The sequence below is a fragment of the Syngnathus scovelli genome, chromosome 9, assembly GCF_024217435.2.
Source record: "Syngnathus scovelli strain Florida chromosome 9, RoL_Ssco_1.2, whole genome shotgun sequence".
In the NCBI taxonomy this organism is placed as follows: domain Eukaryota; kingdom Metazoa; phylum Chordata; class Actinopteri; order Syngnathiformes; family Syngnathidae; genus Syngnathus; species Syngnathus scovelli.
Window position 1 is genome coordinate 199,281 of NC_090855.1, and position 26,507 is coordinate 225,787.

At 49.6% G+C, this 26,507-nt stretch overlaps 4 protein-coding genes and 2 long non-coding RNA genes across 13 annotated transcripts; 2 read left to right on the forward strand and 4 right to left on the reverse strand.

Annotated features, from left to right (window-relative positions):
- Positions 1 to 12: 12 nt before the first annotated feature.
- On the forward strand, positions 13 to 2,226 carry echdc1 (enoyl CoA hydratase domain containing 1). The gene is made up of 7 exons (XM_049731098.1): positions 13 to 147; positions 578 to 646; positions 735 to 907; positions 1,065 to 1,207; positions 1,290 to 1,342; positions 1,431 to 1,511; positions 1,604 to 2,226. Exons 2-7 carry the CDS (start codon positions 579 to 581, stop codon positions 2,019 to 2,021), a joined length of 936 nt encoding a protein of 311 aa, XP_049587055.1. The 5' UTR covers positions 13 to 147; position 578; the 3' UTR covers positions 2,022 to 2,226.
- On the reverse strand, positions 2,096 to 5,300 carry rnf146 (ring finger protein 146). Of its 6 annotated transcripts, XM_049731077.2 has the most exons (4): positions 4,913 to 5,300; positions 4,323 to 4,436; positions 4,154 to 4,217; positions 2,096 to 3,892 (listed from the first exon to the last, which is right to left on the reverse strand). In XM_049731077.2, the coding sequence occupies exon 4, from the start codon at positions 3,878 to 3,880 to the stop codon at positions 2,756 to 2,758; it is 1,125 nt and encodes a 374-aa protein (XP_049587034.1). In that variant the 5' UTR covers positions 3,881 to 3,892; positions 4,154 to 4,217; positions 4,323 to 4,436; positions 4,913 to 5,300; the 3' UTR covers positions 2,096 to 2,755. The 6 variants fall into 6 exon arrangements, with proteins under 6 accessions (XP_049587034.1, XP_049587030.1, XP_068508159.1 ...); XM_049731073.2 differs by lacking the exon at positions 4,323 to 4,436; XM_068652058.1 differs by having other exon boundaries at positions 4,154 to 4,436.
- A 180-nt stretch (positions 5,301 to 5,480) lies between these two features.
- Positions 5,481 to 6,988, forward strand: mdh2 (malate dehydrogenase 2, NAD (mitochondrial)). Its single transcript, XM_049731080.2, has one exon. The coding sequence runs from the start codon at positions 5,624 to 5,626 to the stop codon at positions 6,647 to 6,649; it is 1,026 nt and encodes a 341-aa protein (XP_049587037.1). The 5' UTR covers positions 5,481 to 5,623; the 3' UTR covers positions 6,650 to 6,988.
- Positions 6,989 to 7,222: 234 nt separating this feature from the next.
- rspo3 (R-spondin 3) lies at positions 7,223 to 16,310 on the reverse strand. Of its 2 annotated transcripts, XM_049731082.2 has the most exons (6): positions 15,527 to 16,310; positions 13,860 to 14,054; positions 13,507 to 13,650; positions 13,228 to 13,380; positions 12,964 to 13,149; positions 7,223 to 8,101 (listed from the first exon to the last, which is right to left on the reverse strand). In XM_049731082.2, the coding sequence occupies exons 1-6, from the start codon at positions 15,624 to 15,626 to the stop codon at positions 7,908 to 7,910; spliced, it is 972 nt and encodes a 323-aa protein (XP_049587039.1). In that variant the 5' UTR covers positions 15,627 to 16,310; the 3' UTR covers positions 7,223 to 7,907. The 2 variants fall into 2 exon arrangements, 1 of the variants encoding a protein (XP_049587039.1); XR_007483969.1 differs by lacking the exons at positions 12,964 to 13,149; positions 13,228 to 13,380; positions 13,507 to 13,650; positions 13,860 to 14,054; positions 15,527 to 16,310 and adding an exon at positions 8,300 to 12,954 and having other exon boundaries at positions 7,948 to 8,101.
- Positions 16,311 to 17,376: 1,066 nt separating this feature from the next.
- Positions 17,377 to 21,428, reverse strand: LOC125975485 (uncharacterized). Of its 2 annotated transcripts, none has more exons than XR_007483972.2 (4): positions 21,220 to 21,428; positions 20,908 to 21,007; positions 20,761 to 20,832; positions 17,377 to 18,024 (listed from the first exon to the last, which is right to left on the reverse strand). It is a non-coding gene; the product is annotated as an uncharacterized lncRNA (long non-coding RNA). The 2 variants fall into 2 exon arrangements; XR_007483971.2 differs by lacking the exon at positions 17,377 to 18,024 and adding an exon at positions 18,913 to 19,987 and having other exon boundaries at positions 21,220 to 21,427.
- Positions 21,429 to 24,769: 3,341 nt separating this feature from the next.
- LOC125975210 (uncharacterized) lies at positions 24,770 to 25,637 on the reverse strand. Its single transcript, XR_007483908.2, has 3 exons — positions 25,524 to 25,637; positions 25,174 to 25,345; positions 24,770 to 24,912 (listed from the first exon to the last, which is right to left on the reverse strand). It is a non-coding gene; the product is annotated as an uncharacterized lncRNA (long non-coding RNA).
- Positions 25,638 to 26,507: the final 870 nt, after the last annotated feature.

Sequence of the window (26,507 nt, forward strand, 5' to 3'; positions counted from 1 at the left end):
ATTCATTGACTTACTCGTTTCAGACAACCCAATTTCCCTTCTTCGCTAGGTGGCGGTAATGCGCCTGAATGTTGGTTGCAAAACGCCATTCGAACAAGACAAGGAGCAAGCTCCCGGCTTTCGGAGGAATTCAGTTTGACCTTCCAGGTTAGTTTTACACGTTTATGCTGCCCAAGTGAGAAGAAAACAACATCAAGTGTTTCGGAGGTTCACAGCAAAGAACATGTTTTGACCAAGTGCTGTGTGTATCATTTAACTTTATGGTCGCATGCTTCGGTTGTTTGGTTGCTGTTTTACGACACTGCATTGTCGTGAAACCAATCTAAACAGCGTGCACATACGTCATGTGCGTGCACATACGTCATGTGCGTGCACATACGTCATGTGCGTGCACATACGTCATGTGCGTGCACATACGTCATGTGCGTGCGTGCAACCAATCTAAACAGCGTGCACATACGTCATGTGCGTGCGTGCGTGCGTGCTTTGCTTTTTACAATATTGGTTTTGCTGCACAAGCTGTAGTTGGCCGCAAAGCTCACCGTAAACATTCTGCGCTTTTGTTCCCATGCCAAAGGATGATGGTTATCCATGCAGTGAGGCTTCATTTGCTGAGAGAGAGCCACGGGTGTGGCAGATGGTCCAGGTATCCATCCTATTCTTCTGAGTCAAATTCACTGCAGACATCTGTCTCCTCCGCATACTGGTTCAATGTCACTTTTTGTGTCGTCAAGGATGTGGCAAAGACAGATGAATGACAGCGTTTACACCAAGGTGGACTTTGACCAGGAGGAAACAAAGGCCAAGCTGCTGGGCTTCCCTGGAGGTTCTGTTGATCTTTGCAAACAGGAGTCTGGCATTGCCATCCTCACAATCAACAACCCTTCCCACATGAATGCCTTCACCGGTTAAGACTTGTCAAGAACCACTATCCTACCTGGACAATGAAATGCACCGAGCTTTGTGTTTCTGTTGAAATGCTTGTTTGCTGGTGAGATTTCTGTCATATCAAATGGAAATGGTGGGCCTTGGTTGAGTCAAGAAGCGCTGCTCTTCTATCCCAGGTGCTATGATGGTGCAGCTGGAGGAAAAAGTCAGCCAACTGGAGCAGTGGGCAGATGGAAAAGGCCTCATACTCCAGGGTGCTGCGGGAACCTTCTGTTCCGGATCAGACCTTAACGCTGTCAAAGCATTATCCAAACGCCAAGTATGACGACGGCGGAACATTTTCAGCAGCTGATGACCACATTTCATTTACGCTCACAAGTGATGTCGCTTTTGGGTTGTAGGATGGCATGAAGATGTGTATGTTTATGCAGAATGTTCTCACAAGACTTCTCAGGTAAGGGAGGGGCTATTTTTAGGCTTGTTGCTGTTGTTTGAGATCATTGAAGCACAGCGGTACAGCGGATGCGGCGTTCCCAGTGCAGGCTGCCGCTGATCTCTCTTGCTCTTGTGGAGGGGAGAGCTCTGGGCGGAGGTGCCGAACTTACCACCGCCTGTGATTTCAGGTGCACACATTAGTTTCGTCGACGCTTGCCCCCATGAGCTTCACTTTGCAGTGCAGGACACTGCCCGTTCAAGTCCGATCCTTCTTTTTCAGATTGATGGCACCTGGCAGTGTGATCCAGTTTGTCCACAAACACATGGGTTTGGTCCCAGGCTGGGGCGGAGCCGCTCGACTCGTCCGTCTCGTCGGAAGCCAAACGTCCCTCAAGTTGCTCTGTGGTGCGACAAAAGTGGATCCTCAATTTGGCGTCCGGATTGGGCTGGCGGATGGAGTGCTTGAAGAGACTCGGGCAGAGGAAGGGGTGGGGACTGTCCATCAGCAGGCTGAAAAGTGGCTCAGTCGCTACACGACAGGGCCTCCCGCAGTCGTCCAGGCTCTTAAAAAGGTTGCCTTGTCAGGGAGAGAGCTCCATCTAGTGGACGCTCTGAGGACCGAGAAGGAGGTCTTGGCGTCTGTTTGGGGAGGACCGGCCAACCTGCAGGCACTCGCCACAAAGTCCAAACACAAGTGAGAGAGCGAGCGAGCGAGCGCATTATATTCACTCATCATTTTCCCTCTGCCAAGAAAAAGACGAGACCACGCCAGAACGATGAAATGACCATTTATTAATTTAAAAACATAAAAAAATGCCAAGCGAAAACTGTTAGCAAAAAATGCATTCCCAACGAAGATAACCCAAGCACGTAGAATAAAAGTTGAAACTTTGTGATTCGGAATGGCATTGTCATCTGGCTGCCTCGCATGTTGCGCAAAGCCAACTTAACGAGAGCATTTTGCCTGGTGAAACAAAATCTCTCTCTTTCTCTCGCGCTTCAAACATGCACCAGTTTGGCTTCATTCGAGCTCCACGCCGGTGAGAAGATTTCAAGATCTGAACAATTTGCCGATGAAGCACTTGACAGATGGAATGCTGATATCAAAAGTCATTGGGCAATAAAACCATTAATTCAGTAGCCTTTACCGTGTTGTAAGCCTCAGGATGAGTTCACAAAGAAAAAGTAAGCCTCAAGATGAGTTCACAAAGAAAAAGTGCACAGAGAATTTGCTAAATCGGAAGCAAACTAATTTGGGAGTTAGTGGAGCGAGGAGTACCATGCGTGTTTCGATTTAACAGGCAGGCTGGCAGCCGGTCGGTCGGTCGGTCGCACAGAGCTGCTGGAAAACGCGCCAAATGATGAACGAACGAGAGAGAGCCCAAAAGGATAGAATAAATTAACAGAAGAGTAATTGGACGATGCAAAAAGCTCACACCTCAGTCACTGTACACTGACCGTCGGGCATTCGGGACCTTGCGCCCGTCGATGACAAAAGGGGCAAAACGGAGTCTGCGCCGGGGAGGAGGTCCCTGTCCTCCGGATTCAGTCTTTGCCGCCGATCCTCCCACGGCTCCACGTGCTCGCCGTTACCTCCTCCCTCCCCTTGGTGGTGATCTTCTTCCCCGTCGTCGCTCCAGTCTAAGGAGGCCGATTCAGAGGATCTGGAGGGTAAAGCCTCGTCCTCTTGGTCTTCTTCCTCTCCTTCCCCGGATCGCTCGTGTAATGGAGTGGGCCTGTGGCTGATTTGCAATTGTGAGAGGGCGTCCTCGAGAGAGGGGCCGCCGCTGGTGCCAGGTTGAGCACCCAAGGAAGCAGGGGGTCTCGCAGCGGGCAGAGGGGCCGGCGTAGTAGAAGGGCCGCTGCCGCCAGCCGCCGCCTCGGTGTCCGCTCCGTCGGCAGAGTTTTCTCTCCCTGCCGCCGCCGCCGCCGCGAGAGCCTCGGTGTCCAAACGCAGTCCGGCCACACCCTTCTTGGGAATGTCCAAAACATCCCGCTTCATCTTGCGTCTGCGTCCGTGCTCATTGCGCCTGTACTGCACCATGTTCTCCAAGTCGGCCACGTACAAAAAGCCGGCGATGAGCATCTCGGCCGTTTTCTTGCCCTTGGAGAAAGCGTCTTCCAGCTCGCGGCTGGTTCGCACGTCATACTGCCACCAACCGTTGCGGCCCTCATAATACCAGGCGTGATCGCTCACTTCCCCGCCCCGCCCGCCCGCAGAGGCTTTTAACTCCTCCGGGGAGAGAAGTGTGGGCCTTTCCAGGAAGTCATCTGGCACTTCCTGTCTGCAGAGAGCGCAGCGCTTGCTCTGCCAGGACGCTCCCTTCACGCAGAGGAAACAGAAGATGTGATGGCACGGGAGTTGCACTGGGTGGACGCAGCTCTGCAGACAGATGGCGCACTCTGGTACAGAGAGGGCAGGCGATGCGTTGTTGGAACCGGGACACGACGATTCAGCGCTGCTACCAGCGGCACCGTTGCTGCCGCTGCTGCCGCTGCCTTTCTTACTTGGGGGAAGTGGGCTAACAGAGTGGTCTACTTCCCCAGTACTAGCCATCCTTAGCACGTACTGGGGATTGGCACAAGGAAGAGAGGGTGAAAAAAGGTTACAGTAGGCATAAAAAAAAAAAAAAAAATAGAATGTATATAAAACTAGCAGCCAAAAAACAACGCATCCCAATTACTCTACGACGACATCGTAGCGTGCATTTTCCATAATCCTTCCCCCCCCATAAACGAAAACAAAACAAACTCAAACATCAAATATACAATGACATCCTTGTGGGGATACAGGCTAAACCAAGAGAGGGCTTTTATCATGCATACTCACATCAAGTTCCCTTAATGTTCACGTATCATGAGCTGTGCGGATGGATGGCCTTTCCAGATGACACCTATAAAGAAGTCAACCAAAAGATGGTATCAAATTGTTAAAGAACATTTCAGAAAGTGTAAACGTTTACAAGCCACTCAAGATGGGAGTTTATGCTTGATATTACAAAGCATTTCGACAGCTGTTAGGGAGTGTTCCGAACAAAGGGTCACTCTGTTCATTGTCTGGACCCAACTGAGTCGGCTAATCGCTCTACATTGATGCTGGTGGCCTCTTAGCACTGAAAACAAGAACAAAGAAAAGCAGCTAAGGTTAAAGCCACTGAAAAAAGCAGCTTACGTTACCAACTAGAGGACAACAAAAGGCTAGCAAAGTAATATTTACGTGAACCTCACTGTGTTGTTGAATGACAGTCGGAATGCAGATGAAATGACGTTTGAGGAACGACACAAAGAAAATGTCTTTTAACATACATACATACATACATACATACGAGTATCGCTGGCTACATGGGGGAAGAAAGAAGAAGAAAAAAACAAAACGCGAACAAGTCGCTAGTAACGGTGGACTCTGTGAACGCCACTGCCACTGCTTGCTAGTTGCTACAGCTAGCTAGCTCAGCTGAGAGCAGTAATTGGACTCCAGCAAATAGACGGGGTTCATGAGATGGCGCTAGCTTATTTTAGCAGGTCGACATTAACAACAAGGAGCACCTTTCCTCTCGGCTCTCAGTCCAAGCAGCTGCTACGTACATACCGTACTGATATATGCGGTTGTCCAATTCTTCGGAGGATCTCAATTCAAATAAAGAGGCGCCAATTGCAAACGTCAATCCAACAAATGCAAATGTTTTCGGGGTTTGTTTTTCACCGTATAAAAAGAAAGCTGTTGGTGACGCGTTCAAGCGACCTCGAAATTCTCATCTTCAAATTACGTCACATCCGAGTGGTTGACGTCGCACTTGACAAATCCAAATGAATCCAGCGGGCCGCCGCCGTCCAACATGTTTATTCGTTCGGCTACATTATTGTTGTGTATAAAATGGAAAGCTCCGGAGTGCTAAGGTTATTAAATCCCTTTTGGGAAATACGTCAAATCAAAGGGAGCAAATGCTAAATGACGTGTTGCGCTTGACTTTTACAAACGTCATTATAAGCTGCGCATTTCCACCTACGAAAAAAGGTGTGAAGAAGCGGCTGAGAGTGGGGATCAACAATGCGCTGCTGTTTATTTCGGAAGTTCAGACAAGCAGCGGAAAGAGCGAGCGAGCTGCCGAGCTGCCGAACGAGCGAGCGAGCGAGCGCTTCTGCAAGCTGAGTGACGTCAGATAACGCGAGATTTATCGGAGCGGAGTCGGGTTCCGTCGCTTCCTGTTCGCCAGCAGCTAGAGGACGTTGGTGTCACAGCGGAATTGTTGCTCATTTCTTTTCCTCCCAGCGAAGCGAAGACAAAGGAAACCGTAGCGCAATGTTTTCCCGCGCCGTAAGACCTACGGGCAGCCTCGCCAGGAGCCTGTCCAGGGGCTTGTCGAGCTCGTCGCCGAATCACGCCAAAGTGGCGGTGCTGGGGGCGTCCGGCGGGATAGGCCAACCGCTGTCTTTGCTGCTCAAGAACAGCCCCTTGGTGAGCCAGCTCTCCCTCTACGACATCGCTCACACCCCCGGGGTGGCCGCAGACCTGAGCCACATCGAGACCAGAGCCCAGGTCAAAGGCTACATGGGTCCCGAGCAGCTCGGTGCCGCGCTCCAAGGTTGCGAAGTGGTGGTGATTCCCGCCGGTGTGCCCAGGAAGCCCGGCATGACTCGCGACGACCTCTTCAACACCAACGCGACCATCGTGGCCACTTTGGTGGACGCCTGCGCTCGCAACTGCCCCAGCGCAACCATTTGCATCATCGCCAACCCCGTCAACTCCACCATTCCTATTACGGCGGAGGTCATGAAGAAGCACGGGGTGTTCAACCCCAACCGAGTGTTTGGCGTCACCACCTTGGACATCGTCCGAGCCAATACCTTTGTGGCCGAGCTGAAAGGTCTCGACCCGGCCCGCGTCAACGTGCCCGTCGTCGGCGGTCACGCCGGCAAGACCATCATCCCCCTCATTTCTCAGTGCACTCCCAAAGTGGAGTTCCCCGCCGAGCAGTTGTCCGCCCTGACCGCCAGGATCCAGGACGCCGGCACGGAGGTGGTGAAGGCCAAGGCCGGAGCCGGCTCTGCTACCCTCTCCATGGCGTACGCCGGCGCCCGCTTCACCTTTTCCGTCTTGGATGCCATGAATGGCAAGGAGGGCGTGGTGGAATGCGCCTTTGTCAGGTCCGAGGAGACGGAGTGCAAGTACTTCTCCACGCCGCTCCTCCTGGGCAAGAACGGCATTGAGAAGAACCTCGGGCTGGGCAAGCTGTCCGCCTTTGAGGAGAAGCTGGTGGCCGACGCCGTCGATGAGCTGAAGGGCTCCATCAAGAAGGGCGAGGAGTTTGTGGCCAACATGAAATGAAGGGGAACGAACATTCAGGTCGCTGCAACTTGCCGCTGTGGTTGACATTTCCCGTCTTACGTGAAATAAAGGCTCTTCTTGGGCAAAGCCCCGTTGCTTTTCTTTTAGCCAAAGGATGGTCTCAAGTCCAAAGTCCATTTTCTCAGTGGGATTTCCCTTTGCAGATGTGAGACAGCTACCACTTCTGCACTGCTCTCATGTCCTAATTTGCAAATTTCACATATTTCCAGAAAACAAGATGTAGAATTGAGGAAATAATGCCGGCAATTTCATGCTCGTAAATGTCATTGAGTAAAACAACACTGGTGATGACCATCAATAAACAATAGGTACAATGTACTTTATGCTTGTGTTTTTTTTGACATCATTCATCAGTGATTCAATCTAGGTACATTTGCACAGTCGAAAGAGATTTGTGACATTTTTAGAACTTTCTTTTGATTCGGCACTTCCGGACTGTACAAGTCAACCTGTTATTCTCAACCAATATATTTTCAATTGATCGTCGTACGTATCCTTGTGACGGCCCAAGAAGTGACGTCAAAGTACGCGAGTACAGATAAGAAACAAGGCTATGAAACTCATGGTTTTATTTGACATACAGGTTCTTTTGATGAGCAGCTCAAGTTTGATTTAAACAGAAAAGCCTCGCAGTGAATTTAATTGACTTTCTTCCACGTCTAGAAAATGTGTTTTGTGTCCCACCACGGCCACTTGTACACGTGTTGAGCGGTGTTTGGCTTTCTTGAACTTGGAAAACAAAGGTTCCACGACATGAATTTCTACGGTGACCCGCTTTTATTGTTTTGTCTTCTTCGGGAAATAAAGTAGATAGATGGATCTAAAAAAGAGGAACAACACAACGTGTTCTACACAACGTCTACATTCAAAATCCAAGCGTTGTAGCGCAGCCCCGTTAAAGGAGCCTTTCTGACGGCGTTTTCTTTTTCTTTCTTCTCCAGTACCAGCAGCAGAGTCTCATTTTTCAAATGAGACAGTGGTGGAAGAGTAGCTAGCTCGGCAGAAATAGAACATTGGAAAGCATGTGCCTGGCCCAATCCCGCTTGTGCATCAACAGTTTATTCAAATGGTACAGGGCGCAGCGACACCAGCACACACTTTGTCCAGTGGCAGGCAGGCCGGCCAAAGAGGAGGAGAAGGTTCAGGGGGCTGCTAGCCTTAAACATGTCCACGGAGCTAGCTCACTTCGCTAGCTAGCTAGCTAGCTAGCTAGCTCGCTAGCCAGCCAGCCAGCCAGCTACTGTACAAGGCCCTCCCCGGGGGAGAAAGGATCCGGGTCACGACCTCGCCGATGCCTATGCTCTGTTTTGTTCCTGTCGTCTTGACGCTCCCCCGCGTCTCCAGCGATCTGGCGCTCTCGTTTCTTCTCCCTTCTTACCTCCTTGTTCTTGTTACGATTCCTCCGTTGCTTTCGATCATTTGGCCTCCGTCCTACGGTGGCAAAAGACATTTGATTGATGAGCTCCAAAAAAAAGACATACAATAAATACAACGTGCCGACATGAGCGCATTTTGACATGATCAACACAGAATGTGCGCTAATGCTCTTTGCTTTCACTCGAGCTAAGAAGACAAGTGTAAGACGCTTGCTTGCTTGACTCTTGCATAGCGTGTATTCCCAGTGCTCACCTTCACCTCACGTCTGCACAAGCCAGATGAATGAGGAGCAAAGCTAGTTGCTTATTTCCAGAGACAGCATTGCTCACTCGCTGTGTATTTCAGTCTTCGTTGAAAACATTTGCAACGACAGGGGCAACATTAGAAACGGAACTTCCTCCCTTCCTTCCTTCTATCGTGACATGCGGTTGCAATCCGTTCTAGATGACGACCAGTAGGGGTCAGTCTTTAACAGCGATTCCACATGAGCCCTTGCTACTCGCTGTCGTGATGATCGCTCGCTCGCTCGCTCACTCCATTGTCCAACATAGAAGGGCTTTCTTTCAATAAAGCCCTCCCAGTATCCCGTCTTGCAACATCTCATAAACAAAAGCGAGAGTTTTGGTATGCTGAAGATTTATCTGCGCTTGAGCCACAGTATACAGCAATAATGATAACAACAAGATCCAGTCTCTCTCGGGGAGCTTGGAGACAGGACCAATGCAGAGGCCCTTTCCTGTTGTTGTAGTGCGACTGACTGACTGACTGACTGAGTGCAAGTGCAAGCGCAAGTGCAACAAGTGCAAGTGAGCAGCACCGCCTGCACGTTGGGCCGCTTTTGCTTGGCTGCCCGCCTTGCACGGGGGGGATTGTGAAACTGCTGAAGTCAGCAGTGGGCACAGACAGACGCAGGGGGGAGAGGGAAAAAGAGATAAAGGGAAAGACAGAATGAGATTTCTCTGACCGAAGCCCAACAAACTAACAGACTCGGTAAACTGACATAACTTACTAACAAAACCAACAACAGGACGTGAAACAAAAAGACCTGAAGACATGAAGACATGAACACAACAACACACAACGACCCGACCGGGTGCGGAGTGACACGCAGGCAGGACTTAAATACGAGCCAGGTAACGAGCCAGAGCCAGGTGACTGTGATCAGTACATTGATTGTGAGTTGACACAGGAAGGGAGGGGCGAGTACACAGACGCGGACAGAAACCATGACAACCTACAAATAAAACAACCAGGGACGAGTCATGACAAAACCTAAACCTAAGCCTAAACCTAAGCCTAGCCCTAACCCTAACCCTAGCCCTAACCCAAGCCCTAGTCCAAGCCCAAGCCCAAGCCCAAACCCTTGCCCTAGCCCTAAATTGTTGAAAAGGGCTTGTTCTCTTTGACAATGCAATGTTGACCAAATGTGCTCTTTGTGTTTTTGGTCTACTGAAAAGCGAGGATTTTTCCCTCCAATGTTGTCTTAAACTATAATAATAAACATATCTGTGTGTGATGTGGTACCATGGATGTACATATTTTGATCTAGCTCTTGAACATATTCTGCAATTGTATGTAAGCGGACTGATGGAAGCGGCCTGCCGGCTGGCCGGCCGGCCAACCGGCCGACCGACCGACCGACCGACCGGCGTAACCGGTGCACTGACTCATTGAGGGTCTGCCCCCGGCACTCTATAAACACAGGAAGTCCCCTTTGCTCTCATTGTTTTTCCTCTCCTGACACCACAACTATTTACAACAATTTGGCCAGATTAGTCATACTGTAGAGCCTGAGGAGAGGAGAGGAGAGGAGAGGAGAGGAGAGGAGAGGAGAGGAGAGGAGAGGAGAGGAGAGGAGAGGAGAGGAGAGGAGAGGAGAGGAGAGGAGAGGAGAGGAGAGGAGAGGAGAGGAGAGGAGAGGAGAGGAGAAAGCTAATCCGTGCCGGGTTGAGATGATTAGTGGAGTGTTTATCAAAAGCAACATGCATTTAGTTTGTTGGATCTGTTTTTGATGGCTTTTTCTAAACTGTGTTTTGACAAGTGTGCAATGAGCGAGCAATGAGACACCTCTCCAGGGTTCTGTCAACACGCGGCGCATTCCCCAACGCCTGGCAGGCCAGGCCAGGCCAGGCCAGGCCAGGCCACAAAATGACTTTGAATTGAAGAGTTGAAGACTTTTCAGACATGCATCTGGGGACTTTATCGTGATGAATGTTCTATGACCTGCATTTATTGAAGTCGTTTTGTATATTTAAATGGCATTTTGCTCTCATTGTATTGACTCGCTCATAAAATTGTATACAGCACATGATATATTTTGGGGAAATAAAAAGCACCCTAAAGCACTGAAGTATATTAGTCATATCAAAAAATGTCTGCTGTGTCACTCAGGTTTCATGGCCAATGACTTGTGTGTGCAGGAAAGAGTCACGCTTTAATATAGCATACTTGTATGTGTTTACTGGCACATACGTACGGTATATTCTCAGAGGGACACGGGGGGGGGGGGGGGGGGGGGATTTTGGCGGGAGCCGCGCTTGGATTAAAGGCTATGTGCTGGCCAACAAATGGAATGCGGCCTGCGGCGAGAGCTGCCACAATGTCACCAAAAAGTGCATGTGTGTGTATATCTGTCCGTGGTACTTTCTATGCACTGTATAGCAAGCATTCTGTCGTGGACATGTTTATGCAGGGCTGTGGATAGTTGCACGTCCACATGCAGAATCAAATCGTGTCTCTCATACTTTTGGAGGTTATCAGGTTTATCTTATTGTAGTGGACAACTGCGCTACGCAAAGGTCTTTCTACTATTGAGTTCACCTTATTTAGATGCTTGCAAGGTGTGTGTATGTGTGCGTGTGTGTGTGTGTGTGTGCGTGCGTGCATGTGTGCGTGTGTGTGTGTGTACGTAAGTGGGAGTTGAACACTCTGTCCAGCAAGAGAGATACAGCGGGGTGGGGGTGAACAGCAGGTCGATGCAAGGACAAATTAGCCTGCATTAAGTTGAGCACCAGACATGCTGGTGCTGTGTGCGAACATTCATAAGGCTCACTTGTGGATAAGAAAGACCACAGCGGGCGGAGCCAAGGTCCTCCCTTTTTCCTCATCTGCATGGTCATCATTTAGGCCATCACATCCAATTGAAAAGCCAATTTGATTTTGTCACGTTAAACTAGAGCTTCTCAAGCTCTTTTAAGATATAGCACATAGAGCGCTTTTGACTCATTCAAATAAGAAGTTGTGTGGTGAAGAAGGGGGAAGGGAGGGAGGGAGGGAGGGAGGGAGGCAGGGGGAGGAGAAAGCAGAGAGAAAGTGGAGAGGAGGAGGAGGAGGACGCATCAGTGTCGGTGGGCTGCTCTCCCAAAATTGCCCCCTCAGCATGTGCACAACGTAAAGAGCCAGAAGATATGATGGCAAAACACATCATTAGCTCTCATTCATCACAGAAGAGCAACGGACTGTACCATATCAGAAATCTTCCTTTCCTTCCTTCCTTCCTTCCTTCCTTCCTTCCTTCCTTCCTTCCTTCCTTCCTTCCTTCCTTCCTTCCTTCCTTCCTTCCTTCCTTCCTTCCTTCCAAAATCCAGGTCAATCAAGACGGAATATTAGGGATGATGAATTGTTCCCTTGCCACCAATTTCGTAACACAAAACGGAATCAATCGGCTCATGAATCTGCAGCGCAATTGCTTTCTTTTCATGCAATGCGACCAAAATTGGATTGGAAAACAGATCAGGATTTGCATTCAAAAGTCATGGATTTGAAATGTACAAAAAAGGAATGGAAGCAAACGTCTTTCAAACTCGAAAAGGCTGTTGTTGGCTTTGTTTACAAAAACATTGCTCTCTCATTCACCATTATTGTCATGATCATTAATTGATCATACTCTCATCATTCTGTCTGTCATAGCTGTTATTTAAGTCATGCTCTTGTTTTGTCTCACCAGGAAAGGTTGAAAAACCATTAAGAGCATCATTTTGATATGCTAGCTAGCGCTGCTCGTGATGTTATTCAATAGTGCTGCTATATATTTGAAACGGCGCAATTAAGAGCAAGAGAGAGAGAGAGAGAGAGAACACTTTGAGTGTGTGAGTGTGTGAGTGTGCGTGCGTGTGTGTGTGTGTGTGTGTGTGTGTTGGCAGCTGTGGGGATAAACCAATACTGATCCGCTGGTTGCCGCGTGCCTCCCTCGGGGAGGATGTTGATGTTGGGCTGGCTGTTTCTGCTCCAGAGTGAACTGCCTTTCTGCTGCATTGCACACACACACACACACGCACACACACGCACACACACACACTCACAAACGTGCATTCACACACACACGTGTTTGTTCTGCAAATGTGAGGCCCCAGGGGGCTGGATCTGAGCATGTCTGTGATGTGTCATTTAACACTACAGAGACCGGCTGGGCGGCCGGGCGGTTGGGCGGCCGGGCGGTTGGGCGGCCGGGCGGGCGGGCGGGCGGCCGTCCGTCTGTCCGGCTACACCGCAAGCAGGCAGCTGTAGCCACCAAGCACCTCGGCAAGCACACCCAAAACAAGGCATAGAGAAACAAGAGGGCACTTTTCTCTCGCTTCTATGTTTACTCGCCAGCGGTCGCAGTGTTTTCAAATCCCAAGCAAGGGATGTGGTGCAAATAGCCCCCATTGCGACATCGTGCTCTCTCCAAGCCCAACTGTCCTCCCTCCCTCCCTCCCCCCCCTCCCTCTAAGCACAAAGACAATCCTCTGAGTAAACAGCCATAGTCCTGAGCGGAAGGACTCGCTGCCATTGTAAAAGCAGAGAGGTCTGGACTTCCCAATCTTGTCCACGCTCCAAAATCACAACTTGGTCGGTCTGTCTGTTTTCCACATAACAACTCCATATGGAGGTCCAGATGCATCAATAACAAGGGAGCGGTGCTCTTCATCACTCACCCGGACACGTTCTCCTGACGACAACGCAGTCTTTGATCTCCGAGATCTCGGGACAGGGTCTGCCGAAAGGCGACGGGTAGCGCAGGACCTGGCGAGCGCGCGTCTCCTGTCCCCGCTTGAAGCCGCAGGTTCGGCCTGAGCGAGAGCAGGGACTCCACTCGCTCCACGCCGACACCTGGCAGTGCACTAAAGGCAAAAGGAGAAAAAAGACGGGAGGGAGCGTCAACGGGCTTCTGGGAAAAGTAGCGCGCCTTGACGACAAACCTCGCGGCGCACACTCCATGACTTTGTCGTTGGCTTGGTAGTCATCGGGACACACGCGGTGGCATCTTCCGTTGAGCTGGTAGAGGCCCGGCCGGCACCTTGTGCACGTGTCGCCGTTTGCGCATAACTCGCACTCTGCGGGGCACTCTGCAACTATCCAACCAGAAGACATTTTACACAGCGGCGGCGGCGGCGGCGGCGGCGGCGGCGGCGGCGGCGGTGGGATGAAACGCCTGCCCAACCGCCCACCCGCCCGCCCGCCACGTTTGTCCCACTCACCGGGAACACACTCCCTCTTTGTATCGCTGCGGAGCATGTCGTCGGGGCAGCTCTCTCGGCAATCGCCCCGGTGAAGGTAGAAGCCTATCCGGCAGCGCATGCAGAATTTCTTGTTGAAGCAGGACTCGCACTCGGGACTGCACTCTTGACAGACAGACAGGCGGACAGGCGGACAGACAGACGGACAGACAGACAGACAGACAGACAGACAGACAGACAGACAGACAGACAGACAGACAGACAAACACACAGCACAGCACAGCACACCAGAGTCATGACAGGACCGAATATGGATACTTGAAGTCTTCCACGTGACCAATGACTTTCCCATTCGCAATCAGTCAATGTCTTACTTGTGCACGTATTCCTTTCTCGCGAGCGAGTGCCGTAAAAGCCCGGAGGACAGGAAGTCATGCACACCCCGATCTGCTTCATCCCAATCCTCTCCAAATGCATAAAGAAGCGCGGCTTGCAGGACAGGCAGCCATTGTAGTCAGAGCAGGTGAGACAGCCACCCTGCTGGCAACCTGAGCTCGCTCCAGAGATCTCTGTTGACCGACCACACACACCACGCATTTCACAACTGTGAGACAACTGGGAAAGGTAGGGCACCGCGGTTGATTGATACATTTGCAAAATCAACCTCGCAAAGACGAGCGGGAGAAAAGAAAAAAACAACAACAATCTTCTGTCAGCAATGCTTAACGCTGTTTTATGATTTCCTGGATCCATTACTCCTGATCAAACATTCGGCAAGTGTGTGACTGATGATGATGATCTGTTAAGTCTATCAATGGGAAGCCCGCACGTGATGTGGTGCGCAACAATATTGATGCGCTCTGATGCCAATGGAAGTGTGGAGTGCTCAACAAAAACGGCAGTCCCTGGAGCGTGGAGGAAAGCCTTATGGCTCTGCCGGTGTCATACAAGCAAAGCTGGAGGGGAGGGATGTATCCAAACAAGTCGTTCATGCCATACCGCTGTGGCAACAATCAAGAGCCGGACGTCACCTCGGTCAGAGCCGTCGGATGATGTGACGGAGTCCCAACACAGCCAAATGGGCAAACTGTGTGTGTGTGTGTGTGTGTGTGTGTGGACTATAAATTGGATTTGACGAGTCCCCCCCCCAGATCCACCTGAGCATTCCTCTGCGTCATCATCAGCTTCCTCAGAAGTGAACCTATTCTCGTCTGCCTTTATGAGCTCTTAGAACCTGTTTGCGTGTTCAACAGTTTCCAGTCTGGATTGTTGGACCCCTGGGAGATGGCACGTTCCATCTTCTCATGCTGCTATTCCTTTCGTAGCCAGACTATTTTCTTGAAGAATGCATTAGAAGCAACTTTGTGTTTTGAGCAGCTATGAAAAGTAACTGATGGAAGGGGCACATCACTGGACTCGAGCGTGGGCTGGGCTGGGCTGGGCTGGGCTGGGCTGGCCCACTGTGGCCACTAGAGAGCGACTGCAACCATCTCACTTGCGCTGGCTGGCTGGCTGGCTGGCTGCACCGCACGCAGCGCAGCAGCGCAGCAAACTGAACCATTCAAAGGCGGCCAATTAAGCCACCCGCTTGAGTGAGGCATTACAGTTAGACGAACGCTTTTGAAAGAAAGAAAGAAAGAAAGAAAGAAAGAAAGAAAGAAAGAAAGAAAGAAAGAAAGAAAGAAAGAAAGAAAGAAAGAAAGAAAGAAAGAAAGAAAGAAAGAAAGAAAGAAAGAAAGAAAGAAAGAAAGAAAGAAAGAAACCGTGCGCCCTTAAAGATATACGGCTTGACTCAAACGTTAAAAGGTGTGTTCCTTTTCTTGCTGTTCGGAGTACTTTAAATGCAGCAGAAAAATAACATTTATGCCTTGGGGTATTTGTATGGAATAAGAACAACGATGAGGATCATCATAATAATACATTTGATATTTCATTGACCGATAACACCGTTTTTGTGTCGTTTTGTTTTGCACGGGCATTGGAAGGAAACCGTTTGGGACCGTCTTATGAAGTTTATTGATAAGATGTCGCTGCTACTCACGTTTATGTTGCCAGTGCCTGGAGGTGCTGTACTGCTGGCATCCAGTGTAATCCATGCAGTGCAAGATGATCACGACAAAAGAGATCACTTTTAATTGCATAGTAGCCCAGGTATGAGAGCGGTAAAAGCCAATGTCAATGTTCACCAAAAATACTAGGTGCTCAAAGAATCCCGAGAGGATGAGCCAGCCCTATTAGACACAACGGGAGCCCCGACAGTGTGGCGATATTTGGTGATTAAAGTGCGCAGTGGCCCAATCATGCCTGGGCCGCTTGGACTGTAACATCCTGCACAGTTTCATCGGTGCAAAGACAAAAAGGCAGGCATCCAAGAGCGTTCTCCCCAAACAAAAAGCATCAATGTCATCCGGCCAAAATAAGGAGGGAAGGGGGAAAAAAAAAAAAGACTTAACAAGCGTTTAAGATACTCTATCCACAATTGGCCTCTTCTCGCACCTCTTCTGCGTCCCGGTGAAGGCACGCCGCGCGTCCTTGCGCGTCCTGGCGCGTCCTGGCGCGTCCTGCCGCGTCCTGGTCCTGGTGCGTCCTGATATGCTGTTGCCACCGCCGCCGCCGCCGCCGCCGCCACTTTCATTCAGCATCAAAAGTTACGAAATTCAGCAGGACCAACCACTTCTATGGACGCAATACTAAAGTAAATTGTGAGCTGAAAGTCGCACGCCCTCTCAGTGGCACACGCATCGAAAAAGTACATCTCCGCCGCACGTTCAGCGCATTTTTGCCATTCGTGCAGCACTCATTCACTCCCCTCCTGCCGCGTCTCTCTCTCTCTCTCTCTCTCTCTCTCTCTCTCTCTCTCTCTCTCTCTCTCTCTCTCTCTCTCTCTCTCTCTCTCTCTCTCTCTCTCTCTCTCTCTCTCTCTCTCTCTCACTTTCGCTCTCTCTCCCCACACGAGCTCTAAAGTTTATTTAGAGGGCAAGCCCCCGTGTCAGAAAAGAGAAAGAGAGTGAGTGAGAAAGGGGGAGAGAGAGCGAGAGAGAGAAAGAGAGAGAGTTGCAGGCTCTGTAGGCCTCTTGCCTCCCACCGTGCATCCGTGCCTTAATGCTTTAAGCGTTGGCATTATTAGACAGTGAAAGTAAAAGTAAAGTCTAACAAAATAGTTGGCCATTTTTGTCATCCATCTGGTCATGATGATGAACAACAATTTCTCTGACAACGTTGAATGTGAAAATGTCACACGCCACTCGCTCCTGCCACTATCATTTGACAAATATATGCCTTAAAATAACTTCCATTATTATTTCATGTGGCTAATTTCATGAAAGTAGCCATTCCGCAAGCCAGGCAGCAAAATCATGACTGAATTTGAACAGTAATACAATTTCTTTGGATGGATGGGAGCTTCTCTGCAAATGCTTTGTGAGATAAAAGACATGTCCTCTAGAGGGAGTTACCTCCATGAAAGTAAGCGCGCACACCCGCACGCACGCACACACACAGTGAGTGCAGGCAGGCAAGCAGGCAGGCAGGCAGGCAGGCAGGCAGGCAGGCAGGCAGGCAGGCAGGCAGGCAGGCAGGCAGGCAGGCAGGCAGGCAGGCAGGCAGGCAGGCAGGCAGGCAGGCAGGCAGGCAGGCAGGCAGGCAGGCAGGCAGGCAGCCACGCAGGCAGGCAGCCACGCAGGCAGGCAGGCAGCCACGCAGGCAGGCAGGCAGCTAGCCAGCCAGCCAGCCAGCCAGCCAGCCAGCCAGCCAGCCAGCCAGCCAGCCAGCCAGCCAGCCAGCCAGCCAGCCAGCCAGCCAGCCAGCCAGCCAGCCAGCCAGCCAGCCAGCCAGCCAGCCAGCCAGCCAGCCAGCCAGCCAGCCAGCCAGCCAGCCAGCCAGGCGCGAGTGAGCATCACTTCACTGCGTTGTGGACTCACTCGCACTTGACCTCCCCCCTTGCAGAGTTACCGCTCTGCTTGTGTTGTTGAACTGTAGAAGCAGGAAAAGGGGAAAGAGAAAAAAAAATCAGCATTCTTTCCCCTTGAATAATGACAGCGAGCACCTATAAATACATCATCGCTCATTACTGCCACCAGAGCTTCAGTCAACAATCACATTTAGATATGCTTAAATGCAGAGACGTTGACATTCCTCCTTGTTTGATGAAATCCGAGCAGAGGCCCGCCATCCATCCTCATTTGTCTTTAGCGGCTGGACGTGGATGCAGAAAAGTAGCCGTGTCTGTGGCTTCTGGTTTTCCATCATCAGCTCTTTCTCCTTATGGCACCGCTTCCATGTTTGCCAGAAACAGTACACTTAAGCATAGCCCAGACAGATTCATTCTTTTGAACCCTTTCACCTCCTCGAAGCCTGCTTCTCCAAATCCACATTTGAACCTCCATCGTGGATGGATGGATGGATGGATGGATGGATGGATGGATGGATGGATGGATGGATGGACGGACGGACGGACGGACGGACGGACGGACGGACGGACGGACGGATGGATGGATGGATGGATGGATGCTCTCCTCTCCTCAATCTCCCAATTGAGTACTTTGGTAAAACACATGATCTTTGTCACGTTATCAAACATTATGATTGGACATCAAAGCAAAGGAACCCACCCTTAAGTGACAAACATGACATTTGTTGTGATTCAGGTTGTGTTCAAATGTTGGGAGAGTGTCACTGCTATGCTCTGCCTTTCTTTTGTTTGGATGAAGTTGGGATTTCCCCCCTCCCAGATGTCATTCAAAAGACTGATAAGAATTTTTGGAGGTAAAGGTTTGTTGATTCCCCCCGCCCCCCTAGATTTGGAATCTGCCTTCATATGTCTGTTCCCTCAGTGACGGCATTCATCGCTTAGGGTAAAAGTACAATGGGAAAGTCATCTTAGAGGATGTCTGGATCAAATGTTGAAAGCTTCTTGAAGGGCAAGTCTGGGGCAGATTGGATGGATTGAAATCCATCTGAAAGCAATTACACTGGCCGCTGCTGGACTTAGGCTAAATGTCCATTTGATTCCATTCATATGACATATCACAAATCCACCTATGTCAACCTTCTCAAGGATCCCATGCGCTTAATCCTCTGCTACATCGGGGGGGCAAAATGTCTAGCAGCACGCAATGAAGCTCCCGCAGCTCAACTATGACTCATAGCATTCACAGATGACACAGCCTGCCCTGATCCACTGTGCTGCTGCCAGTTTACGAGTTAGCCCGGGCTCAGCGCGGACCACCAGTGCACCTCACTGGGCTTGGCCCCACAAGAAGGTTTTTTTTTTTTTTTTGTGTGTGTGTGCGTGTGTGTCTTTCTAAAGCTGCAAATATCCCTCTGGCAATCCTGCACTGCATTCCCCCAGCATGAAGCAAACTTTGAGGACAATAAACAGGTCAGCGGAGGGTGCATGAAAATAGACACACACATAAAGAAAGGATCTGGAAGTTCCTAAAAAATCATGTTCAAATGTTATGATATGATTAATATAGACCAGGACAAGACAGGTGGCTCTTTTGTGGTGGGTGACAAAACAATGAGTGTGTATGAGAATATGGGATTGGTATGAGAGATGGGATTATTTCACAGTGAGAGGGATGGAGATGGTGGCGAAGAACAGATAATCACTCTGAGCGAGAGACGTCAGCTGTACATACAAGGCAAAGCGGGTCGGAGTTGCGTCGTCGCCGCAAGGGCAAAAGACAAGGGCGCTGGCTGGCTGGGCGGCTGGCTGGCTGGGTGGCTGGCTGGCTGGCTGGCTGGCTTTTGGCTTAAAGCGCTCGTAAGCTGCTACTTTCATAACATCCGTAAGACCAAACCTGAAGACAGTCGGAATGACACTTGTTTTTGTCTGACACGCCCCAGAAATCAAATGGGACCATCATATTCCCTCGTGCGCTTGGAAGTGGCACCAGACATCTGCTCGAGGCTTTCAAGTCCTTGATGCCATTTAATTGCCAGCCATCTAAAAATGCACAAGAGGTGATTAAGGGATATGAATAATGAGGAAGCTCTCAAAAGCATCCACAAATGTGTGATGTTAAGTACAAAACATCTGGCAAACGGTGGGACGGACGTGGATGCACTTTGCATGTCACCCACCGTTCAAATGAAGATGACCTTTCCTGGCGGTACACCAAGTAACAGGTCTGACATCTGGCTGCCATCTTAAGAGCCTTTAAGTCATACTTCCATTTTGGCATACTATGTCAATGAGAATGAACAAACAATTCAAATCCACTTGAGCCGAGACGCTTCTTGGGGCCACGGATCGGCGATACGAACAATCTCTTCTCCCCACAAAGTGTTGCTTATTCCAACACTCATTTCATGTTTGAAAAATAGTCATATAAAAAATACTGAGGGCCCATAAATCAGTGGTCGGTTGGCTGTTTTTATAATCAAAGCCAAAGCTTATGCTTGCTAATGAGCAGAGTGGGAATGCGGAGCGTGGACAAGTCTGCTGCGCTGGCTGCACGCACGCACGCACGCACGGCAAATTCGCTCAAGCAGCTGCCTAAAAGTGAAAACAACAAAAATAAGAGAAACATTTTCTTGCAATTTAAACATTTGTTTCAATTTGAATTTGATCATTTCTAAAAGGAAAACAAAAGACTTTTAGCTCTAGCTAGCGCCTATTTCTTATTGATTTGTATTGACAGGCAATGTAAATAAGATCTTGTACCATAAAAAGAAAGAAAAACAAACAGCGAGCAAAGCTGGCTGCGAGTCAATCCATGAAGTATTTGTGAGAGAGACCTTATCTTATCTTTCTTCATTCTGGATGAGATCCCCGAGTAAATGTGAAATGGACCCACCCAGTGGCGGGCGGGCGGCCGGCCGGCCGGCCGGCCGGCCGGCCGGCCGGCCGGCCTCAGAGCTTTGGCCCACACGTGTTTCACGCATGTCGAGCACATGGGGCCAGTAAAAGTTGAACCATCCCTCAATGGAGCAAAAGAAAAAGGCCACTGTCAACAGTGGCTGTTTATAAGAGGTGATAATAGCCTCCATACAAACGCAGCGGTTGGCTAATTGTGCATGTGACGACCATGTTGGAAAACAGGTGCAGGCCGCCCGCCCGCCCGTCCGCCCGTCCGCCGGCCGGCAGCAACATCCGTGACAAGAAAAAAAAAAAAGCATGGAGCATCTTTCTTCAAGTGACAGCCAATCTTTCTTTGCGTTAACACACAAGCTCAGAGTAAAAACTCCAGATTGCTTCGTTCTCTTTTTCACAAACTATCTAAAGGCACTTTGCGTGCACGTGCGTCTATTTGGGATTCTGTAATTTACCTTCAACGGCCCTCGTTTGAACGAAGCACTTGGATTGGCCTGGAGATGGCTCCGTTTCATCCTACCGTCACCCTAAAAAAAATACAAGAGCGCTTCTTGAATGTTCTAAAAGAAATCTCACCGAGTGATTTCACGTAGGTGGCTCACTCGGAGCGGAGCCGAGACGAGACGAGACGAGACGGCTGAACTGGCTCCTGGTCTGCTGGCCCGCCCGGAAGGTTTAAATGCCAGGCCGGCCGAGTGCTATCTGTGTTGGAGTACATGAATTTTTTTTTTTTTTTTTACTACGTGCAATCTCAGTTATGAAACAGCCGGTCATCAGGAATGTTTCAACTATTTGAAACGTGCGTCATAAAAGGCTGCTTTTTGGCATTGCTCTGCCAAGCTGTTGACATGAGAAAAGAGAAAAGTGATCAAGTCAAGAGGAATGCCAAAAGAGACGCAAGCTTGAAGACAAACCATTGCGTTTGAGAGCATTGATAGCATGGGACATGGTCATTCTAGATGTCCAAGTCAGCTCCAACCGTAGGAAGTGTGCGTGCGTGCGTCTATACAGTAAGTGTGTAAGCCTTTGAAAAGTGGAGATGTTTGCCTATTGAGCTTTTGCCTCCACCATCTCATTTTTGTCAGGGTCCATCCAGGGAGGTGTTCTTTTCAGCTCCACAGGTGGCAGCCGTTAGCTGAGTGGCGGCCGAGGGAGGGAGGAAGGGAGGGAGGAGGACTCAGGTGTGGGAGGGAGGGAGGGAGGGAGGGAGGAGGACTCAGGTGCGGGAGGGAGGGAGGGAGGAGGACTCAGGTGCGGCTCATCAGGCTGCTTAGGGCAAGGCTTTTAAGGAGCGGGCTGCCGGCGGCTCGTCGCCCGCTTACGTGGTCTCCTCCACGTTTGGGCCTCTAGCTCCCAGTTGTCGCCATTGAATTCTCTGACCAAATATTGTGTGTTTCATGCTCTTAGATTTCCTCCACGGACCATGGCCGAGCTCCACCCCGCTCTGGCCCGACTCCTGGCGCTCCGTCATCGCTGCTCCGTGCTCCTGGCTCAGCTCCTCCCGCTCACCCTCCACCGGTATCACCTCCATTAAAGACTCCTTACTCATTGTGGACTTCCGAGTTGCTTTTCTGCATGTGGGTTCAGAACAATTGCTAAAACAATGACAATTGTTTGCCTGGCCTGAACTCTCCTAACCCTAACCCTCCCTTTTCCCAATAAATGTAGCTTTGTGTGGCATTTAGTGGTCCTGCCTCGTATCTGACAGCATTTTGAGTCACAACTTCAAATGACTGATCTGTGTTGCCTCTTTTGTAGAAAGGAAATCATCGTCTACCTTTCCTCGCTTAGTTAATTAAGATGCTCTGACACTCAGCTCATTCACCTTTCATAATCCTCCCACTCTCCCCTCTTCTTTTTCTCAGAGTCATGGCTCATTGGAAGACAAACATCCTGACCCTAAACACACACACACACACACACACGCACACACACACCCCAGCGGCAGCACCCCCAAGCAGGTCTTCAAAAACAATCCTCCATTCCATTCCATTCCATCCCTTTTCCCTTCCCTTCCCTTCCTCCCCTTGCAACTATCGGGCTCCCCTCTCAGCTAAGCTTGTAACCGTATCCTACCTGCAGCGTATCCTTTACATGCATTCATCAACGTCAGCCATTTGGACAAGGTCTTAGAGGGCAAGAAAAAACAAGACAACATTAAATGAGATGGAGAGAGTTGACGTGCGCTTGGTGGTGAGAAGGCACGCAGGAATGGGTAGCCAACGCGCCGGCCGCTTGCCGAGCGGCGCGGCTTTGGGATGGCGCCGTCTGACCGTGTTACTCGGGATCTTGAGCAACATCATGTGGTCTCTTCTCAAGGTTTCTCATTTCCCCTAGCTGGAGTTTTGAGTTTTTCCTTGCCCTCTTGGGAGTTTAAGATCAGGGGATGTTTGAGAACATTTGCCATTTTTCACATGTCCTGAGCGTTGTTGTTCGGCACCTCAACGTTGAACAGAGGCTGTGTGAAGTCAAATTCCTTGTTTGGCACGCTCAAACATGGCGAATCAAAACTCTTGAATGATTTCATCAATGATCAAATCCATCCAACTTGAATGAGAAATTGCTTTTCAAATGAAGGATGTTACGAGTGACATGGTGTGTTGTGCTTCCCCTCCTTGTGTGAGTGGACCGACCGCGACGGCTTGAAGTCATTGATGGAGCGGCGGCGCTTTCATCCGGGAGCGTGCCGGGCGGGGTGCCCGAGTCGCTCACTCAATGAAGTCGGCGCGTAGAACGGTTGAGGTCACGGCACCTTTGAACAGTTTTCCGTTCAAATGATAATTGATTATAAAGTTCTGATCTGTTCTCAGCCATGTCAAAAAGAAATGATTTATAGTTGCAATCTGCACTGACTCATCAGATAGGTTCATTTTGTGGGTGGCTTGATCTTTTCAAGGAGTGTGCCTGATCACATGACTCACGTCCGGCCGGCCGGCTCTGCTCTGCTCTGTGACTCTATGCGAAGGCGAAAAAGTGTGACTTTCCTTTTTTGGGCTGCAGCGTCGACCAACGAGGGAAGCGTGGGAATGGACGCTGCTAAAGTGGACGCTGGCTGTCCCCTCCTGGCCTCCAGGCCAAAGGTGCAACTGTCGGTGGGGTTGGACAACTTCTAGCATCTCTTCATCCTTTCCTGTCACATGCTGTTTTGTTTTTTTTTCTAACAAAACCTTTAAGGTCTTGTGCTGTCACAATACTCACATTGAGCAAATAAATCATCTTTAATAGCGCAATAAGAAATACTAAATGAACAATACATGAAACAAATTCACAGAATAAGAAAAGTTACAAAATCTAAAGTGGTGGAATATTAACTTCAAAGTGGATTCAAATCTGACAGAGCCTCTGTGACATGGAAGGGAAAAATAGACCAAAACCAAGGACACCATCTCCAATCATCCAACGAGTGTGATGAGCATTATTTAGCAAATATGCTCCCGTCGGCTGCGCTGAATCTCTTTGCATCACTCCTTGTGCGCGCTCCACTGATCCTTTGGAGGACTCCCCTATGAACGTCTGGAAGACGGCACAGCACAGCACAGCACAGCACAGCACGTACCACGCGTGACTCTTGAGCCTGTTTGTTTCCGTTCAGTGTCGAAAGACTATCCTTTCATCTGTACTGGTGTCTGTCGTCACATGAAAGCAAGCAAGCAAGCGGAACGTGAGTCTGCAGAGATTTACGGACTTGAGACTTGGTGTTTAAGTGGCCTGCCTGCCTGCCTGCCTGCCTGCCTGCCTGCCTGCCTGCCTGCCTGCCTGCCTTGCCTGCCTGCCTGCCTGACTGACTGATCTCCTTCAGAGATCTTTGTTTGCAGCAGATGTGTGTGTGTGTGTGTGTGTGTGTGTGTGTGTGTGTGTGTGTGTGTGTGTGCGTGCGTGCGCACAACAACACGTCAGAGGTTGCAAGAAAGTTCCACTTGTCGCGGCTCCGATTTCAGATAATACCGTGCATTCTGGTGATTTATTCAAGCTGTTACTGTTGACAGGCCTTTTAATAGACATGACTAAGGCTTATTTGTCATCTTCCAGAAGAAATGATGATACCAATGCTCATAGGCACTTGAATTCCCCTAAACTCTTTTCTTCTTCTGACGTGCCTCATTTCCAAATGTTGTGAATTGTGTTGAATGAACAGTGTGTGTGTGACATCCTACATTTTGCCAGCTGCAAGTAGGGTTTATGGATTATAGTCAACCTTTGTTAAGATAGTCACAAAGAAAATACTCTCATTGCTCAGGATATAGTTGACTGATGAGAAGCACTTCATATTCTTTTATTACACTATGGACGTTGGTTGGTTGGTTGGTTGGTTGGTTGGTTGGTTGGTTGGTTGGTTGGTTGGTTGGTTGGTTGGTTGGCTGGCTGGCTGGCTGGCCGGCCGGCCGGCTGGCTGGCTGGCTGGCTGGCTGGTTGGCTGGTTGGTTGGCTGGTTGGTTCACACTGTCCAGGGTGCTGAAAAGTAATGAACTTGTAATCCAAGAATACACAAAGCAAACGGCCGATGCATCTTCATTGTTTCGTGAGGCTGCCTAAGTACGTGATCCCTCCTTCATACAATTGGCCGCATTGTTCAGGAAGAGTCCTCTTATCAGCCAGTTCTGGTCCAGCTTCAAAGAAATGTACACTATATGCAGTCACCATGAACACTTAGCGCAAGGTTCACCGTGCGGATGCTGGGGCATCTGGAAGATCAGTATGTGTGCACGTGCATGCCTGTAGGTGGGTGGGTGCCTTTCGGGTGCATGTGTGTAGTCAGTACTAGGTCATATGGATTGGATCAACAGGTTCAAAAGTCAATAGTTGCACTTTTGAATAATATTTCATAACATGCAGAGGTGTTGGGGAATGAAGTCCAAATACTTTGTTACCTTGCTTAAGTTGAACATCAACTTCAATCGATCCTCCCATGAAGATGAATACTTTTGACACCAACGTCAACATGTCATGTATTGGAAGTAACTACTACTTTCCACTTTTGCACGGGAAACTGCAACTTTTGGCCTTCTTTTGATCCCGAGTATCAGCCAACCACCTTGCATCCTGTCCAATTTTCGGCATTGTGAAGAAGCCATATGCAAAGTCGAAAGCAAAGCGCACAACATAATGGATGGCACCACATGGTTGGAAAGTGTCTGCGCTGGCTCTTGCAGCGCACAGCGCACAGCGCACAGCGCACAGCGCACAGCGCACAGCGGACGGCCTCACTGCGCTGACTCACATCATTCAATGTTGAAATACTGTAAACAGATGCGCCAATAGAAGCCGTAATAAAGCTCACACGCATCCAAAAGCGCACGCCCGCACGCCCGCCCGCCCGCACGCACGCACGCACGCACGCACGCACGCACGCACAACCACATGGCAGAAACAAGAAGCTGCACCCAGCTTGCATTAAAGCAAATCTGTTTTTCACATTTGATGTCATGAGATATTTTGTGTGGTTAGGTACACTGTGTTTTATGCGCTTTTATTTGATCTTTAAAGCTTAACCTCATTAAAGGAAATTCTCGCCTAATGCCGGATACTTAAGAAAACAAAGTGTGATTTACACCGAGTCTCGTCAATTCCGTGATAGGTCATTGAATGACTTTTATTGTAGAGCTTCAATACAAAGCTCTTTTTAGATCCAAATTCTCTGACCGCAAATCAGTCGTCTTCACAGCTTCTGCTCTTGTATTTGCTCCAACTGGAATGAACATATGGAGAAACGTCATGTCTACGAGTGTGAAAAGAGAGAGAGAGAGAGAGAGAGAGAGAGAGAGAGAAGAAAAAAAAACCAAAAAAGCATTTATTACATTTTCTTCCCTAAGAATTTCTCCCAAGAATTTAACTGGCAGGCGGGTAGGCAGGCAGGCAGGCAGGCAGGCAGGCAGGCAGGCAGCGTGTCAAAAATGTCAACACTTGGCCGGATGCTTCTCTTTGTGTCGGTTCACTATCAGACTGATCTGAAAAATGATGTACCCAGCTGGAAATGTTTATGAATTAAAAATGTATTTTAGTTGTATTTGTTTGGCAGCAGACAGCGCAATGGACTGCTAAATGTTCTCACCGTCTGTACTTCATCTCAAAGTCCTGCTGGCGGCAGCAGCAGCAGCAGCAGCAGATTAGATCAGCTGTGGTTGGAGCCCTATCCAAACTTTCAACAGGAGTGTTTAGTTGAAAGGATTTGTCGTACGCACCACGCTTCTCTCTTCTGTGCGAT

Bases quoted from the DNA above. Each gene is read 5' to 3' on its own strand.
- echdc1 (XM_049731098.1), top strand. From the start codon at position 579: ATGATGGTTATCCATGCAGTGAGGCTTCATTTGCTGAGAGAGAGCCAC. The intron at 1,208-1,289 runs GTATGACGACGG...TTTGGGTTGTAG, and splicing joins AAGCATTATCCAAACGCCAA to GATGGCATGAAGATGTGTAT. The intron at 1,343-1,430 runs GTAAGGGAGGGG...TTCCCAGTGCAG, and splicing joins GTTCTCACAAGACTTCTCAG to GCTGCCGCTGATCTCTCTTG.
- rnf146 (XM_049731073.2), bottom strand. From the start codon at position 3,880: ATGGCTAGTACTGGGGAAGTAGACCACTCTGTTAGCCCACTTCCCCCA.
- rspo3 (XM_049731082.2), bottom strand. From the start codon at position 15,626: ATGCAATTAAAAGTGATCTCTTTTGTCGTGATCATCTTGCACTGCATG. The intron at 13,150-13,227 runs GTTTGTCGTCAA...TTTTGCCTTTAG, and splicing joins CATGGAGTGTGCGCCGCGAG to TGCACTGCCAGGTGTCGGCG. The intron at 8,102-12,963 runs GTGAGTGATGAA...TTGCCACCGTAG, and splicing joins CGTCAGGAGAACGTGTCCGG to GACGGAGGCCAAATGATCGA.
- mdh2 (XM_049731080.2), top strand. From the start codon at position 5,624: ATGTTTTCCCGCGCCGTAAGACCTACGGGCAGCCTCGCCAGGAGCCTG.